The following is a 16257-nucleotide window of genomic DNA, read 5'->3' on the forward strand; positions in this document are numbered from 1 at the left end:
ATATGTCGTCAGCTGAGGGATTCGTTTGACTGACACCCCCCCCCCACCCCACCCCCTTGTGACTACTACTTTAGACACAAGAACAACACGGGGCGCGGATATTCCCTGATCAATATATCCCCCCCTCCTCCTCCTCCCGCGCTTATAACCCACCCCCGCTGTTTAGAATACATTTGATACCTATCCCTATCCATTTCCATATCCACATCTTTAGCTCTAAAAACCCACTCCGTAACTCTAAAACTATCTGCATCCTTATCCGTAGATAGCTATCCTTATATCTTCCCTAAAATAGCCCAAAGCATTCCCTTATCCCTCTCTCAAATCCCCATTCTGACACCCCAGACCCTCCTAAAACACACGACGCGCGTATAAAACTTGTATACTCGGATTCTCTGACATTTCTCTTTGACTAGCTGGCTATCATACACAACACAACCCCCCCCCCCTTTTCTCCCCCCCCCCCCCCCCCCCCCCCCCCTCGCCACACACACTTGCATACGATTCTAAAGCATAATATCCCAAGCCCTCCCAAACACACACACACACACACACATACCAAATCATGAGATCTTTTCCTATAGTCAGCCTCCCCCCCCCCCCAAACACACACACACACACACACACACATACTAAAGCATGAGATCTAATCCTATAGTCACCCCCTTCCCTCCCCCCACCCCCGTCCCCCCCACCCCACCCACCCCGCCACAGTGGACGAGTAAATCTTGCCCAAATCAAGTGCGTGTTTCACGAGTCCCGCTATTTATCTGGAAGAGAAAAACGAGTTTGGAGCCCGATCACGTGATTAACCGCGCCCCCGGGGAGCAATGAGCTATTGCCGGAATAGCCGGAAACGGAGCCGGTTAAAACAAGACGCGCCGGCATCTTTAATCAATGGTGAGCGTGTCATCAATCAGCCGCTTAGAGCGTCGCCCAGATTAAGCTACATCGCTTAATGCCGCCATCTTTCAACGATAATCCAGATTTTTTAGTTACCACGGCAACACAAGTACGCTACATGTCCTACTGTCCTGTTTAAACAATCACGTCCTAGTCCTATTGTCCTCTTCATTCATCTGAAATAAAATAAAAATTAAGGTTCAATTGTTAGATCCAAATGGTTTTTTAACTGAATCGTCGAGAAAGTTTCTCCAACAGTTCGTGTATCGAGAAAGTTTCTCCAACAGTTCGTGTTAGGGAGTTGCCGCTCTACCATTCGACCACACAGACACCCTGCGCATCGAATCCTGGAAATCCAGGGTAGACCAAGTGGAACCCCGGGCGTCAAATCCAGTTGCAGGGTTCACTAGTGGAATAGAGGACACAGGCGTATCCTTAGAGTCCTAGTTCCATGGGGGTCTGTCTACTCATGACCAGTGTTTCTTCCAGACTTTTTTTCTCCGGGGGGCACTTGAAATTTTCGGGGGGGGGGGGGGGCGGTAGACTTTCTTCGGGGTGTCGGACACTGTTAAAAGTATATATTTTCTATATAAATTTCATTTCGTTCGGGGGGCGGTAGACTTTCTTCAATGGGGTGGGGGGGGGGGGGGGGGCAGAGCCCTTGAAGACATGCCTGGAAGAAAATCTGCACATGACCTAGTTATCTGGGGTCTGTCCTGCCAGGAGGCTAGATTGGACGGTCATTAATTAAGCTAATTATTTATGTGACGTAGACTTGCTATTGTGTGAGGATGTATTTTAATTAGTTCATTGGTTAAAATCTAGTTGTTGTTTATGTCGGAGGTAGGAGTTAATGATAACTCACATGTACATACACACACACATACGTATACATATACATAAATAGATACACATACACACATACAGCAACACACGCAGACACACATATTCTAAGAAAGCGAACACAACCACTCCACCACGGCAAATCTGTTTACATGGCCGTGCTCGTGTTTTGTTGTTAACCCTGTGATGACCGTAGATTTACAGCACAAATATCCGACTTGTTGGGGTCGAGAGGGTTAATATAGTGTTTGTGAATAAAAGGGTTAATTTGTAGCTGGCCATCCACACCTACTCATTTTCTTGGAGATTTTCTGACAATTGGCAGGGCGGTATCGATGCTGGTATCGCTACACACGCCCACCACTCACCTTAAGATTAGCTCTGATCATAAGCCTGGCGCTTTATACCTGACCTTAAACCTAATCCTTGCCTCGGTAGAAATGAAAACCCGATAGACATCTAGGGGCCTATTGTGTGTTCCGTGTTTTTTAAGAAACACACTTTTTATCTCAGCTTTTCTTCTAAGTACAAATAAACTCGCCTGCATCTTCAGAATCGATACCAATAGGAAAAGTTCGCGATTACGATTACTACGCGTTCCTTCCTTCTTGACCGGCGTGGCACGCCAACAAACGATGTATTCGTCCCAGACATGATGAGGTGGGATCGATACCGGCGGTTGGACGGTATCGACCAGCAGGTAGCGAGCCGCTAATCAGGCGAAGATTTAACCAAAGGTTCTGGTGGAGGGATGTGAAGAGTTACGTCCCATTGGTTCATGTCGGGAGTCCAAGGTTCGGATCACGCTAGGGACAAGTTGAAAGTCACATTTCTTTAGGACCTTCACATTTCTGTAGGACCTTCACATTTCTGTTGGACGTTCACATTTCTGTAGGACCTTCACATTTCTGTATCAAAGGTTGGTAGCCACAAAATGACTCGAAATAAAATTGCTGTTGTTGTGTTAGGTCAGAGGTCAACAGACAATTGATAATTAGCCAGTCAAATCATGTTCAAACTATGAATTTTATTCTTGTCAAAGTTATAAGTTTTGTGTACACAGAAACTTCGTGGGGTGTAGTCTGGAGGGTTGGGTATGTTCAGAAATTATTGTCTAGGTTTTTTTTTTACCTTAGAATTTTTGTCCATGGTTGTAAATGTCCAGTGAATGTTCAGTGAATGTCCAGTGAATGTCCAGTAAATGTCCAGTAAATGTCCAGTGAATGTCCAGTGAATGTTCAGTGAATGTCATGTGAATGTCCAGTGAATGTTCAAGCCTTTGTGTCACTATCACCCACGACCCATCCATAAAGCTCGTCTGTTGCTGTAGCTCAGTAGTGCTTGTCCAGCTGAACATTTTGCAGCTTTTTCATTTGGTTTTCCCGACAAGGTCCCGACAAGGTCCCGACAAGGTCCCGACAAGGTCCCGACAAGGGGTAATGTCCAGGACAGTTTATCGTTATTACCCCCATCCCACAGAGAATCTCTAACGTTTACACCAAACAAATCGTCAATTCTTCCAAAGCTGGGAGCCAAACATTTATCACACGACTCTGGGTAGCTGGATCTGTGAGGTCCAGTGGACCAACTGGTCCCATTAATTAAACATGCGCTATGGTAGACGACTGGACGGGCTGTGTGAGACCAATTAAAATGTCACTATGTCATTATGTCATTATGTCATTTGGTCATTCAATTGTGCGACACTCATCCGGTGCTCTAATAAGTGCTATTGGAATCAACGTATTTTCTTTCTTTGGGAAATAAAAGAAGAAACCGATTCTTTGACCCTCCCAATTTCAGTTAGCCTGAATAGTAGATATATTGAGCTTAGTCTCTTTCTTTGAAGTACTTTACAAAACCCGAATATTTGCATCAATATTGTACAAAACTTGATGAAAAATAAAAAATATTACCTTTGAATAATCAGATTTAAATTTTTTATTTTGGTTCAAATTAGCGGCTGAACCCATGATCATGTGGTCAATTAGCCGATTTGTGTGCATATATATATATATATATATTATATATATATATATATATATATATATATATATATATATATATATATATATATATATGTATTTATATATATATATATATATATATATATATATATATATATATATATATATATATATATATATATATATATATATATATATATATATATATATATGTATGTATGTATGTATAAGACGTGGCCAGCAACACACAGACGACCAGCGAGATGCAGCTATTATGTTCTAATAGGATTTGCTTTAAGCGGCTCTAAAGCCGGTCAAATTTTGTCCGTCTGGATCGTCTGGATTGTCCGGTTCGTCCACCCCACGTGTATCACACCCCTCCACCCCACGTCTATATCACACCCCTCCACCCCACGTCTGTACCACACCCCTCCACCCCACGTATATCACACCCCTCCACCCCACGTATGTCACACCCCTCCACCCCACGTATATCACACCCCTCCACCCCACGTATATCACACCCCTCCACCCCACGTATATCACACCCCTCCACCCCACGTCTATATCACACCCCTCCACCCCACGTGTATCACACCCCTCCACTCCACGTATACCACACCCCTCCACCCCACGTGTATCACACCCCTCCACCCCACGTTTATCACACCCCTCCACCCCATGTCTATATCACACCCCTCCACCCCACGTGTATCACACCCCTCCACCCCATTTCTATATCACACCCCTCCACCCCACGTGTATCACACCCCTCCACCCCACGTGTATCACACCCCTCCACCCCACGTTTATCACACCCCTCCACCCCATGTCTATATCACACCCCCCACCCCACGTCTATATCACACCCCTCCACCCCACGTGTATCACACCCCTCCACCCCACGTTTATCACACCCCTCCACCCCATGTCTATATCACACCCCTCCATTCCACGTCTGTTCCACACCCCTCCACCCCAAGTCTATATCACACCCCTCCACCCCACGTGTATCACACCCCTCCACCCCACGTATATCACACCCCTCCACCCCACGTCTATATCACACCCCTCCACCCCACGTGTATCACACCCCTCCACCCCACGTGTATCACACCCCTCCACCCCACGTTTATCACACCCCTCCACCCCATGTCTATATCACACCCCTCCATTCCACGTCTGTACCACACCCCTCCACCCCACGTCTATATCACACCCCTCCACCCCACGTATATCACACCCCTCCACCCCATGTCTATATCACACCCCTCCACCCCACGTATATCACACCCCTCCACCCCATGTCTATATCACACCCCTCCACCCCACGTATATCACACCCCTCCACCCCACGTCTATATCACACCCCTCCACCTCACGTGTATCACACCCCTCCACCCCACGTGTATCACAACCCTCCACCCCACGTGTATCACACCCCTCCACCCCACGTATATCACACCCCTCCACCCCATGTCTATATCACACCCCTCTACCCCACGTCTATATCACACCCCTCTACCCCACGTCTATATCACACCCCTCCACCCCACGTATATCACACCCCTCCACCCCACGTCTATATCACACCCCTCCACCTCACGTGTATCACACCCCTCCACCCCACGTGTATCACAACCCTCCACCCCACGTGTATCACACCCCTCCACCCCATTTCTATATCACACCCCTCCACCCCACGTGTATCACACCCCTCCACCCCACGTATATCACACCCCTCCACCCCACGTCTATATCACACCCCTCCACCCCACGTTTATCACACCCCTCCACCCCACGTGTATCACACCCCTCCACCCCATTTCTATATCACACCCCTCCACCCCACGTGTATCACACCCCTCCACCCCACGTGTATCACACCCTTCCACCCCACGTCTATATCACACCCCTCCACCCCACGTGTATCACACCCTTCCACCCCACGTTATGTCACACCCCCTCCACCCCACGTGTATCACACCCCTCCACCCCACGTGTATCACACCCCTCCACCCCACGTGTATCACACCCCTCCACCTTACGTGTATCACACCCCTCCACCCCACGTCTATATCACACCCCTCCACCCCACGTGTATCACAGCCCTCCACCTTACGTGTATCACACCCCTCCACCCCACGTCTATATCACACCCCTCCACCCCATTTCTATATCACACCCCTCCACCCCACGTGTATCACACCCCTCCACCCCACGTCTATATCACACACCCCCTACACCAGCCTTAAATCCACGAGCTCATGTTGTTCCATCCTTCTAAACAAGCCATACCCCCCACCCCCACCCCTATCCTCATAATATCAGCTAATAATCGATAGATTTTTCCTTATCTAAAGAAATCAATAAATAGATCTTGAAATAAAAGTCAAACTTTTAGCGGTTCTCGTTTGGCTGTAGGTTTGAGAGAGGTTTAAATGGTAGGTTCGAGAAAGTTGTGAACCTAGGATGTGTTGAGCTTTGAGCTAGGTTTATGCTACTTTCAGTGACATTGTTTGAAAAATAAAAAAATAAATTAAAAAAGTAGCTTTAAAATTTTTTTTTTTTTTTTTTTGTTCAGAACATTTGTATCTAAGAACATTTTAATCTGAAAACATTTGAATCTAAGAATATTTGTATTTAAGAACATTTGTATCTAAGAACATTTGTATCTAAGAACATTTGTATCTAAGAACATTTTATCTGAGAACATTTGTATCTGAGAACATTTATTGTTCAGAACATTTGTATCTAAGAACATTTTAATCTGAAAACATTTGAATCTAAGAACATTTTAATCTAAGAACATTTGTATCTAAGAACATTTTATCTGAGAACATTTGTATCTGAGAACATTTGTATCCAAGAACATGTGTAAAAAAACGCCTATTCTTTACAGTTGAGTGACGTCACCATGTATGTAGAGATGACCTACTTGTCCGTGCTGACGTCACTGGTCACCGGAAGCAGCGTGACGGACGTGACGCGGCCATCGAGCGGCGGGCCATGCTACTGTCTGCAGCAGATGGCCCGTGGCCTGTACAGCCCAGTCTCGGCCACCTTCTACAGGGACGGTGGAGCTGATCGTCTGCTGGTGGTGGAGCAGAGGGGCGTGGTCTGGAGGATGGCGGTGGATGGCACCAAGGTGGATACCTTCATGGATATACGGGACAGGGTATCCACATCCGACCAGATCGGTGAGAACAGAGGGTTGCTGGGGGTCGTGGTGGACCCCGCCTTCACGGATAACAGAAAGGTGTACGCCTTCTATATCAGGTGGGTCAGTTTTATATCAGGTGGGTCTATATCAGGTGGGTCTGTTTTATATCAGGTGGGTCTAGTTTATATCAGGTGGGTCAGTTTTATATCAGGTGGGTCTAGTTTATATCAGGTGGGTCAATTTTATATCAGGTGGGTCAGTTTTATATCAGGTGGGTCAGTTTTATATCAGGTGGGTCAGTTTTATATCAGGTGGGTCTAGTTTATATCAGGTGGGTCAGTTTTATATCAGGTGGGTCTAGTTTATATCAGGTGGGTCAGTTTTATATCAGGTGGGTCAGTTTTATATCAGGTGGGTCTAGTTTATATCAGGTGGGTCAGTTTTATATCAGGTGGGTCTAGTTTATATCAGGTGGGTCTAGTTTATATCAGGTGGGTCAGTTTTATATCAGGTGGGTCTAGTTTATATCAGGTGGGTCTAGTTTATATCAGGTGGGTCAGTTTTATATCAGGTGGGTCTAGTTTATATCAGGTGGGTCAGTTTTATATCAGGTGGGTCTAGTTTATATCAGGTGGGTCTATATCAGGTGGGTCTGTTTTATATCAGGTGGGTCAGTTTTATATCAGGTGGGTCAGTTTTATATCAGGTGGGTCAGTTTTATATCAGGTGGGTCTAGTTTATATCAGGTGGGTCAGTTTTATATCAGGTGGGTCTAGTTTATATCAGGTGGGTCAGTTTTATATCAGGTGGGTCTAGTTTATATCAGGTGGGTCTAGTTTATATCAGGTGGGTCAGTTTTATATCAGGTGGGTCTAGTTTATATCAGGTGGGTCTAGTTTATATCAGGTGGGTCAGTTTTATATCAGGTGGGTCTAGTTTATATCAGGTGGGTCAGTTTTATATCAGGTGGGTCTAGTTTATATCAGGTGGGTCAGTTTTATATTAGGTGGGTCTAGTTTATATCAGGTGGGTCTAGTTTATATCAGGTGGGTCAGTTTTATATCAGGTGGGTCTAGTTTATATCAGGTGGGTCTAGTTTATATCAGGTGGGTCAGTTTTATATCAGGTGCGTCTATATCAGGTGGTCTGTTTTATATCAGGTGCGTCTGTTTTATATCAGGTGAGTCTAGTTTATAACAGGTGGGTCAGTTTTATATCAGGTGGTCTGTTTTATATCAGCTCGATACACCCAGAAATTGTAACACGTGTGTTTGTACCCAGTGACGTCACTAGAGGGTGCGAGGTACTGGATGGGGGCTGGACATTTGGTGTGCAAAATGACCCGCATCCCTTTATCTGTAAATCGCCAAACACCTTACCCCCCCCCCCCACCCACCTATTATTCTGGATAAATATTTCCAGAAAAAAAAGTCTGTATAAAAAAAACTGAAAGAAGAAAGTCTACAGGACAAAACAAAAAAATTCCAACCAAACCCATTTTTAAAATACATTACAATGACGTCGTTAAAACACGAGGATTTAAAAATTTGGAGAAAACAATTTTCAAAATCTTGAGCCTGCCGCCAACTTCCTTTATCTTACCCCTCCCCCCCCCCCCTCCCCCACTGTCTCCTCCCTCTAACCAGATTATCCCTCCAGCTCCCCATTTATTATGCTGCATAATTCCCCTCCAGCCCACAGTAGTTCTCGCCCAATGAATTGTCTGCCCCTGGGCGGGGGTTAATTAGCCAGACAGGGGAGGTAAATCAATAGACCTTTATTTGTTGACGTCATTGCAATCATCGCTGTCCAGATGTGCCTGGGTGAGCAGCAGTTGTGTGCACGTGCATGTGCACGAGCGGCAGGAAATCATGGTCAGTAGAGTTATGTGGTCAGAACTTAATGACAGAACTTAATGACAGAACTTAATGACAGAACTTAATGACAGAACTTAATGACAGAACTTAATGAAAGAACTTAATGACATAACTTAATGACAGAACTTAATGACAGAACTTAATGAAAGAACTTAATGACATAACTTAATGACAGAACTTAATGACAGAACTTAATGAAAGAACTTAATAACATAACTTAATGACAGAACTTAATGACACAACATAATGACAGAACTTAGTGAAAGAACTTAATGATATAACTTAATGACAGAACTTAATGACAGAACTTAATGAAAGAACTTAATGACAGAACTTAATGAAACAACTTAATGACAGAACTTAAGTCTACGTAGTTTAACATCGAATTAGCCGACACTATTGCAGATGGTCATCATGCTTTCAAGGTTATAGAGAAATTGGGGGGGGGGGGGGGGAGGGTAGGTTGTGGGGCCAGGGAATGAAGGAGTGGGGGGTCGGGGAATGAAGGTGTAGGGGGTCGGGGAATGAAGGTGCTGTATATTATCATTTGCTTGATGTGTCAAACGATGAACGTTATTAATGGCCTTTATTTGTGACACGGAGATTATACGGAGGTCATTAATCCACCCTCGTGTGTGTCGTTAATGACGCTAATTATGTGAGTAGAAATACGCACACACACACACTTACTCACACTCACCCCCACAGACTCACACAACATGTTTACGTCGACGTCAGAACGTTAATGAGCGTGTAATTAATTCATCAGCTCAAGTTAATCCCACGCGCCCTCACAACTTGCCCCCCCCCACAGATCATTAGCTGTGTGGGCACGTGATTCCCTCTTCCTTTGATTAGATTATGCAGGGCTTTATTAGCATACAATTTACATATCTGTCATACAACATTACACGGAAAAGGTTTTTTTTAACTTAAAGCTAATTAATGGCTGGCGATTTCTGGTTAATTATAATTAAAAGCCGTTTTTTAACATATCATAAAAAAATAAACCGGGAGTAATCTCCCCTAAACTTTCTCGACTATTCTTATATAACACTACGTGGGATGGCAACTCGAAAGATAGACATGATTTTTAATTACTTAAACTTTTATAAATAAATAGAATCTCGTAGAAAAAAGAATTGCGCACCAAGCGAACGCCAAAACAAAATATGCATAATAGTGCGCTATGTTAATAGTACTTTATAAATTTACATGCATTTTTTGAGAAATCGGAAATAGCGTAAATTAGTACTTCCGGTGAACGGAAATTACTCAAAATTTGACAGATGGTAGAGAATTAGATCGTTTACTTACAAGTGAAATTTCATTTATCTATCTAAAATAGTACTCAAGTTATAGGCTTTTGAAAAATTCAAAGTGGAAAAAGTACCACTTCCGTTATCGGAAATCGCTCAAAAGTTGATACGGATCTACGATTTTGATAAAATACTTATATATGAAATTTCATTAACCTAGCTGTAATTGTACTCAAGTTATCACGTTTACACACAGACACACACACAGACACACACACACAGGCACACAGACATACGGACAAGATTGCAAAATTATGTTTTGCCGTTTCAGTGAGGTGTTTTAGCACGAATACAAGACTTTCTCTATACTTCGTATATACGAGAAAGTAATAATTGAATAAAGTTTTTGTTTGTTTGACCAGGAAGGTAGAGGGTAGAGACTACACCTACATCAGCAACTTCCGGGCTGACAACGGCAGGGTCGACGCCGGAAGTGAACTCTTCTACATCCGGATATTCCAGCCTTACACTTCCGGTAATGGCGGACCCGTAAGTTTGGTGTTTGTAACATTAGAGACTCAAATTGTTGGTACAAGTTGGTTCATTATTCAAATAAGTGATACGATTTGTTCATCAAAGCTACATTAATCAACTAATTAAAAAATAATACTTGACAAAATGTCCTTCAGAGACAAAATGTCCTCTAGAGACAAAATGTCCTGTAAGACTCAAAACACATGTCTCTAACACAATCGCTACGTCATCAAAGATTCCAAGTCAAGTGTGTGGAAGAAGATAATGATGATGGGGGTGTAGAGAGTGATGATGGGGGTGTAGAGAGTGATGATGGGGGTGTAGAGAGTGATGATGGGGGTGTAGAGAGTGATGATGGGGGTGTAGAGAGTGATGATGGGGGTGTAGAGAGTGATGATGGGGGTGTAGAGAGTGATGATGGGGGTGTAGATGATGGGGGTGTAGAGAGTGATGATGGGGGTGTAGATGATGGGGGTGTAGATGATGGGGGTGTAGAGAGTGATGATGGGGGTGTAGATGATGGGGGTGTAGAGAGTGATGATGGGGGTGTAGAGAGTGATGATGGGGGTGTAGAGAGTGATGATGGGGGTGTAGAGAGTGATGATGGGGGTGTAGAGAATGATGATGGGGGTGTAGAGAGTGATGATGGGGGTGTAGAGAGTGATGATGGGGGTGTAGAGAGTGATGATGGGGGTGTAGAGAGTGATGATGGGGGTGTAGAGAGTGATGATGGGGGTGTAGAGAGTGATGATGGGGGTGTAGAGAGTGATGATGGGGGTGTAGATGATGGGGGTGTAGAGAGTGATGATGGGGGTGTAGATGATGGGGGTGTAGATGATGGGGGTGTAGAGAGTGATGATGGGGGTGTAGAGAGTGATGATGGGGGTGTAGATGATGGGGGTGTAGAGAGTGATGATCGGGGTGTAGAGAGTGATGATGGGGGTGTAGAGAATGATGATGGGGGTGTAGAGAGTGATGATGGGGGTGTAGAGAGTGATGATGGGGGTGTAGAGAGTGATGATGGGGGTGTAGAGAGTGATGATGGGGGTGTAGAGAGTGATGATGGGGGTGTAGAGAGTGATGATGGGGGTGTAGAGAGTGATGATGGGGGTGTAGATGATGGGGGTGTAGAGAGTGATGATGGGGGTGTAGATGATGGGGGTGTAGATGATGGGGGTGTAGAGAGTGATGATGGGGGTGTAGAGAGTGATGATGGGGGTGTAGATGATGGGGGTGTAGATGATGGGGGTGTAGAGAGTGATGATGGGGGTGTAGAGAGTGATGATGGGGGTGTAGATGATGGGGGTGTAGAGAGTGATGATGGGGGTGTAGATGATGGGGGTGTAGATGATGGGGGTGTAGAGAGTGATGATGGGGGTGTAGATGATGGGGGTGTAGAGAGTGATGATGGGGGTGTAGATGATGGGGGTGTAGATGATGGGGGTGTAGAGAGTGATGATGGGGGTGTAGAGAGTGATGATGGGGGTGTAGATGATGGGGGTGTAGATGATGGGGGTGTAGAGAGTGATGATGGGGGTGTAGAGAGTGATGATGGGGGTGTAGATGATGGGGGTGTAGAGAGTGATGATGGGGGTGTAGATGATGGGGGTGTAGATGATGGGGGTGTAGAGAGTGATGATGGGGGTGTAGAGAGTGATGATGGGGGTGTAGAGAGTGATGATGGGGGTGTAGATGATGGGGGTGTAGAGAGTGATGATGGGGGTGTAGAGAGTGATGATGGGGGTGTAGATGATGGGGGTGTAGATGATGGGGGTGTAGAGAGTGATGATGGGGGTGTAGAGAGTGATGATGTGGGTGTAGAGAATGATGATGGGGGTGTAGAGAGTGATGATGGGGGTGTAGAGAGTGATGATGGGGGTGTAGAGAGTGATGATGGGGGTGTAGATGATGGGGGTGTAGAGAGTGATGATGGGGGTGTAGAGAGTGATGATGGGGGTGTAGAGAGTGATGATGGGGGTGTAGAGAGTGATGATGGGGGTGTAGAGAGTGATGATGTGGGTGTAGAGAGTGATGATGTGGGTGTAGAGAATGATGATGGGGGTGTAGAGAGTGATGATGGGGGTGTAGAGAGTGATGATGGGGGTGTAGATGATGGGGGTGTAGAGAGTGATGATGGGGGTGTAGAGAGTGATGATGTGGGTGTAGAGAATGATGATGTGGGTGTAGAGAGTGATGATGGGGGTGTAGAGAGTGATGATGGGGGTGTAGAGAGTGATGATGTGGGTGTAGAGAATGATGACGGGGGTGTAGAGAGTGATGATGGGGGTGTAGAGAGTGATGATGGGGGTGTAGAGAGTGATGATGGGGGTGTAGATGATGGGGGTGTAGAGAGTGATGATGGGGGTGTAGAGAGTGATGATGGGGGTGTAGATGATGGGGGTGTAGATGATGGGGGTGTAGAGAGTGATGATGGGGGTGTAGAGAGTGATGATGGGGGTGTAGAGAGTGATGATGGGGGTGTAGATGATGGGGGTGTAGAGAGTGATGATGGGGGTGTAGAGAGTGATGATGGGGGTGTAGAGAGTGATGATGGGGGTGTAGAGAGTGATGATGGGGGTGTAGAGAGTGATGATGGGGGTGTAGATGATGGGGGTGTAGATGATGGGGGTGTAGAGAGTGATGATGGGGGTGTAGATGATGGGGGTGTAGAGAGTGATGATGGGGGTGTAGAGAGTGATGATGGGGGTGTAGAGAATGATGATGGGGGTGTAGAGAGTGATGATGGGGGTGTAGAGAGTGATGATGGGGGTGTAGAGAATGATGATGGGGGTGTAGAGAGTGATGATGGGGGTGTAGATGATGGGGGTGTAGATGATGGGGGTGTAGATGATGGGGGTGTAGAGAGTGATGATGTGGGTGTAGAGAGTGATGATGGGGGTGTAGAGAGTGATGATGGGGGTGTAGAGAGTGATGATGGGGGTGTAGAGAGTGATGATGGGGGTGTAGATGATGGGGGTGTAGAGAGTGATGATGGGGGTGTAGAGAGTGATGATGGGGGTGTAGAGAGTGATGATGGGGGTGTAGAGAATGATGATGGGGGTGTAGAGAGTGATGATGGGGGTGTAGATGATGGGGGTGTAGATGATGGGGGTGTAGAGAGTGATGATGTGGGTGTAGAGAATGATGATGGGGGTGTAGAGAGTGATGATGGGGGTGTAGAGAGTGATGATGGGGGTGTAGAGAGTGATGATGGGGGTGTAGATGATGGGGGTGTAGAGAGTGATGATGTGGGTGTAGAGAGTGATGATGGGGGTGTAGATGATGGGGGTGTAGAGAGTGATGATGGGGGTGTAGAGAGTGATGATGTGGGTGTAGAGAGTGATGATGGGGGTGTAGATGATGGGGGTGTAGAGAGTGATGATGGGGGTGTAGAGAGTGATGATGGGGGTGTAGAGAGTGATGATGGGGGTGTAGATGATGGGGGTGTAGAGAGTGATGATGGGGGTGTAGAGAGTGATGATGGGGGTGTAGAGAGTGATGATGGGGGTGTAGAGAGTGATGATGGGGGTGTAGAGAGTGATGATGGGGGTGTAGAGAGTGATGATGGGGGTGTAGAGAGTGATGATGGGGGTGTAGAGAGTGATGATGGGGGTGTAGATGATGGGGGTGTAGATGATGGGGGTGTAGATGATGGGGGTGTAGATGATGGGGGTGTAGAGAGTGATGATGGGGGTGTAGAGAGTGATGATGGGGGTGTAGATGATGGGGGTGTAGAGAATGATGATGGGGGTGTAGAGAGTGATGATGGGGGTGTAGAGAGTGATGATGGGGGTGTAGAGAGTGATGATGGGGGTGTAGATGATGGGGGTGTAGAGAGTGATGAAAGTTATATCGTGGGGGGGGGGGGGGGCTCCTTCGTTAGAAAACGTGAAGTTTTGGTCTGTGGGTGGACGTGGAAAGTTAAGGGCAGTTTGTATGTGTGTTGCAGGTAGGTTGGGTGTGTGGATGGTGTGTGTGAGTGGTGTTTTTATTATAGATGTGCATTGACCTAATTTACTCACACCTGCCTTGACCTAATTTACTCACACCTGCATTGACCTAATTTACTCACACCTGTGCATTGACCTAATTTACTCACACCTGCCTTGACCTAATTTACTCACACCTGCCTTGACCTAATTTACTCACACCTGCACTGACCTAATTCACTCCCACCTGCCCTGCCCCTGTGTTCCAGATATTCTTTGGTGACGACGGCTACCTGTATCTGGTCACGGGGGACGGGGGGGAGCACGACGACCCCAAGGGAAACGCCCAGAACAAGTAAACTTTTATTTTATTTTATTTGACAAGTTGTCCAGTAGGAGACAGATCAAAAAAAATTAAAATTAAAATACTTAAGGAATAGTTGAGTAAATAACACAGTTATGTCTGGTTGTACATTGAAATTGTTGGTCCCTTTCCCCATTCATCAAAGTAAAGATCTGTAGAATGACGTAAGAACAGTAAGAATTTCTTCCCCCAGGAATTCTTTCCACGGGAAGGTTCTCCGGATTGACGTGAACGACGGTCAGGACTTCACGGAGGGGGAGTCAAGCGTGGCCAAGTTGTACGGCGTCCCCAGCAGCAACCCCTTCTACAACTACACCATCGCCAGACCGGAGATCTTCGCCATCGGCTTCAGGAATGTGTGGGGGTGTAGTCAGGATTCGGTGCTGAGGACGGGGGGTAAGGCGTGACACGTGACACAAACTGTAGGGGGGTGAGGTCAGGATTGGGTGCTCAGGACTGGGGGTAGGGCGTGACACGTGACACGTGAAACTGTAGGGGGGGGGTGTAGTCAGGATTGGGTGCTGAGGACGGGGGGTAGGGTGTGACACGTGACACGTGACACTGTAGGGGGGATGCAGTCAGGATTCGGTGCTGAGGACGGGGGGTAGGGTGTGACACGTGACACGTGACACGTGAAACTGTAGGGGGGGGGGGGGGTGCAGTCAGGATTCGGTGCGGAGGACGGGGGGTAGGGTGTGACACGTGACACGTGAAACTGTAGGGGGGGGTGTAGTCAGGATTCGGTGCTGAGGACGGGGGGTAGGGTGTGACACGTGACACGTGAAACTGTAGGGGGGGGGTGTAGTCAGGATTGGGTGGTGATGAACGGTGGTAGGGCCGAAACGTAAGATGAGTAAAGTGTACAAACGTAAGGTGTGAAGCCTTGACAGTTCTAGTCACGATTCGGAACTATGGACAGGAGTTCGGGGTGTAAAAATGTGAGTCATGAAGTCCTGTAGTCAGCGTTTCATGTTTGAAACAAGAAATAGACTGCACCGAACATGAGCTGTGGCTCCACCAAATTTAAACAAGTTGAGCCCACACGTCTACAATACAAAAACTTTTTAAAGGCACTTAAAATAAGGAAATAAAACAAACTAAAAATGAGTGTATGCCCACTTCGTCAAGTAATTAGATTTTAATCTGGGCGAATCTATCCTTTCATAATTTGATTTTAATCTGGGTGAATCTATCCTTTCATAATTTGATTTTAATCTGGGTGAATCTATCCTTTCAAACAAATCGTGTCCCTGTAACACATTAGTCACGTAATCTAACGGGTCAAACGGCTAATTTTAAAACCAATCAATTGCGACATGTGGAGGGTAATCAATAAACCCTATCAATAGTGATGTTTGCCGTTGTCAGTCTGTCAGTCTGTCAAGTTTGTCAGTCTGTCAGTCTGTCAAGGCTTCATG

At 46.2% G+C, this 16257-nt stretch overlaps 1 protein-coding gene across 1 annotated transcript in view; it reads left to right on the plus strand.

Moving 5' to 3' along the window:
- The first annotated feature begins 2495 nt into the window (after positions 1-2495).
- The window catches only part of LOC131953773 (HHIP-like protein 2), a 30372-nt gene continuing 16610 nt past the window's right edge, over positions 2496-16257 (plus strand). The window contains exons 1-5 of the mRNA XM_059317141.1: positions 2496-2665; positions 6616-6992; positions 10435-10561; positions 14745-14830; positions 15033-15235. Coding sequence (XP_059173124.1) covers positions 6631-6992; positions 10435-10561; positions 14745-14830; positions 15033-15235 — 778 coding nt within the window. The 5' untranslated portion in view covers positions 2496-2665; positions 6616-6630. The remainder of the gene's footprint in view (positions 2666-6615; positions 6993-10434; positions 10562-14744; positions 14831-15032; positions 15236-16257) is intronic.

This window comes from Physella acuta, unplaced genomic scaffold (genome assembly GCF_028476545.2).
Source record: "Physella acuta isolate Inbredline_101_S28 unplaced genomic scaffold, ASM2847654v3 ptg000951l, whole genome shotgun sequence".
Lineage (NCBI taxonomy): Eukaryota > Metazoa > Mollusca > Gastropoda > Physidae > Physella > Physella acuta.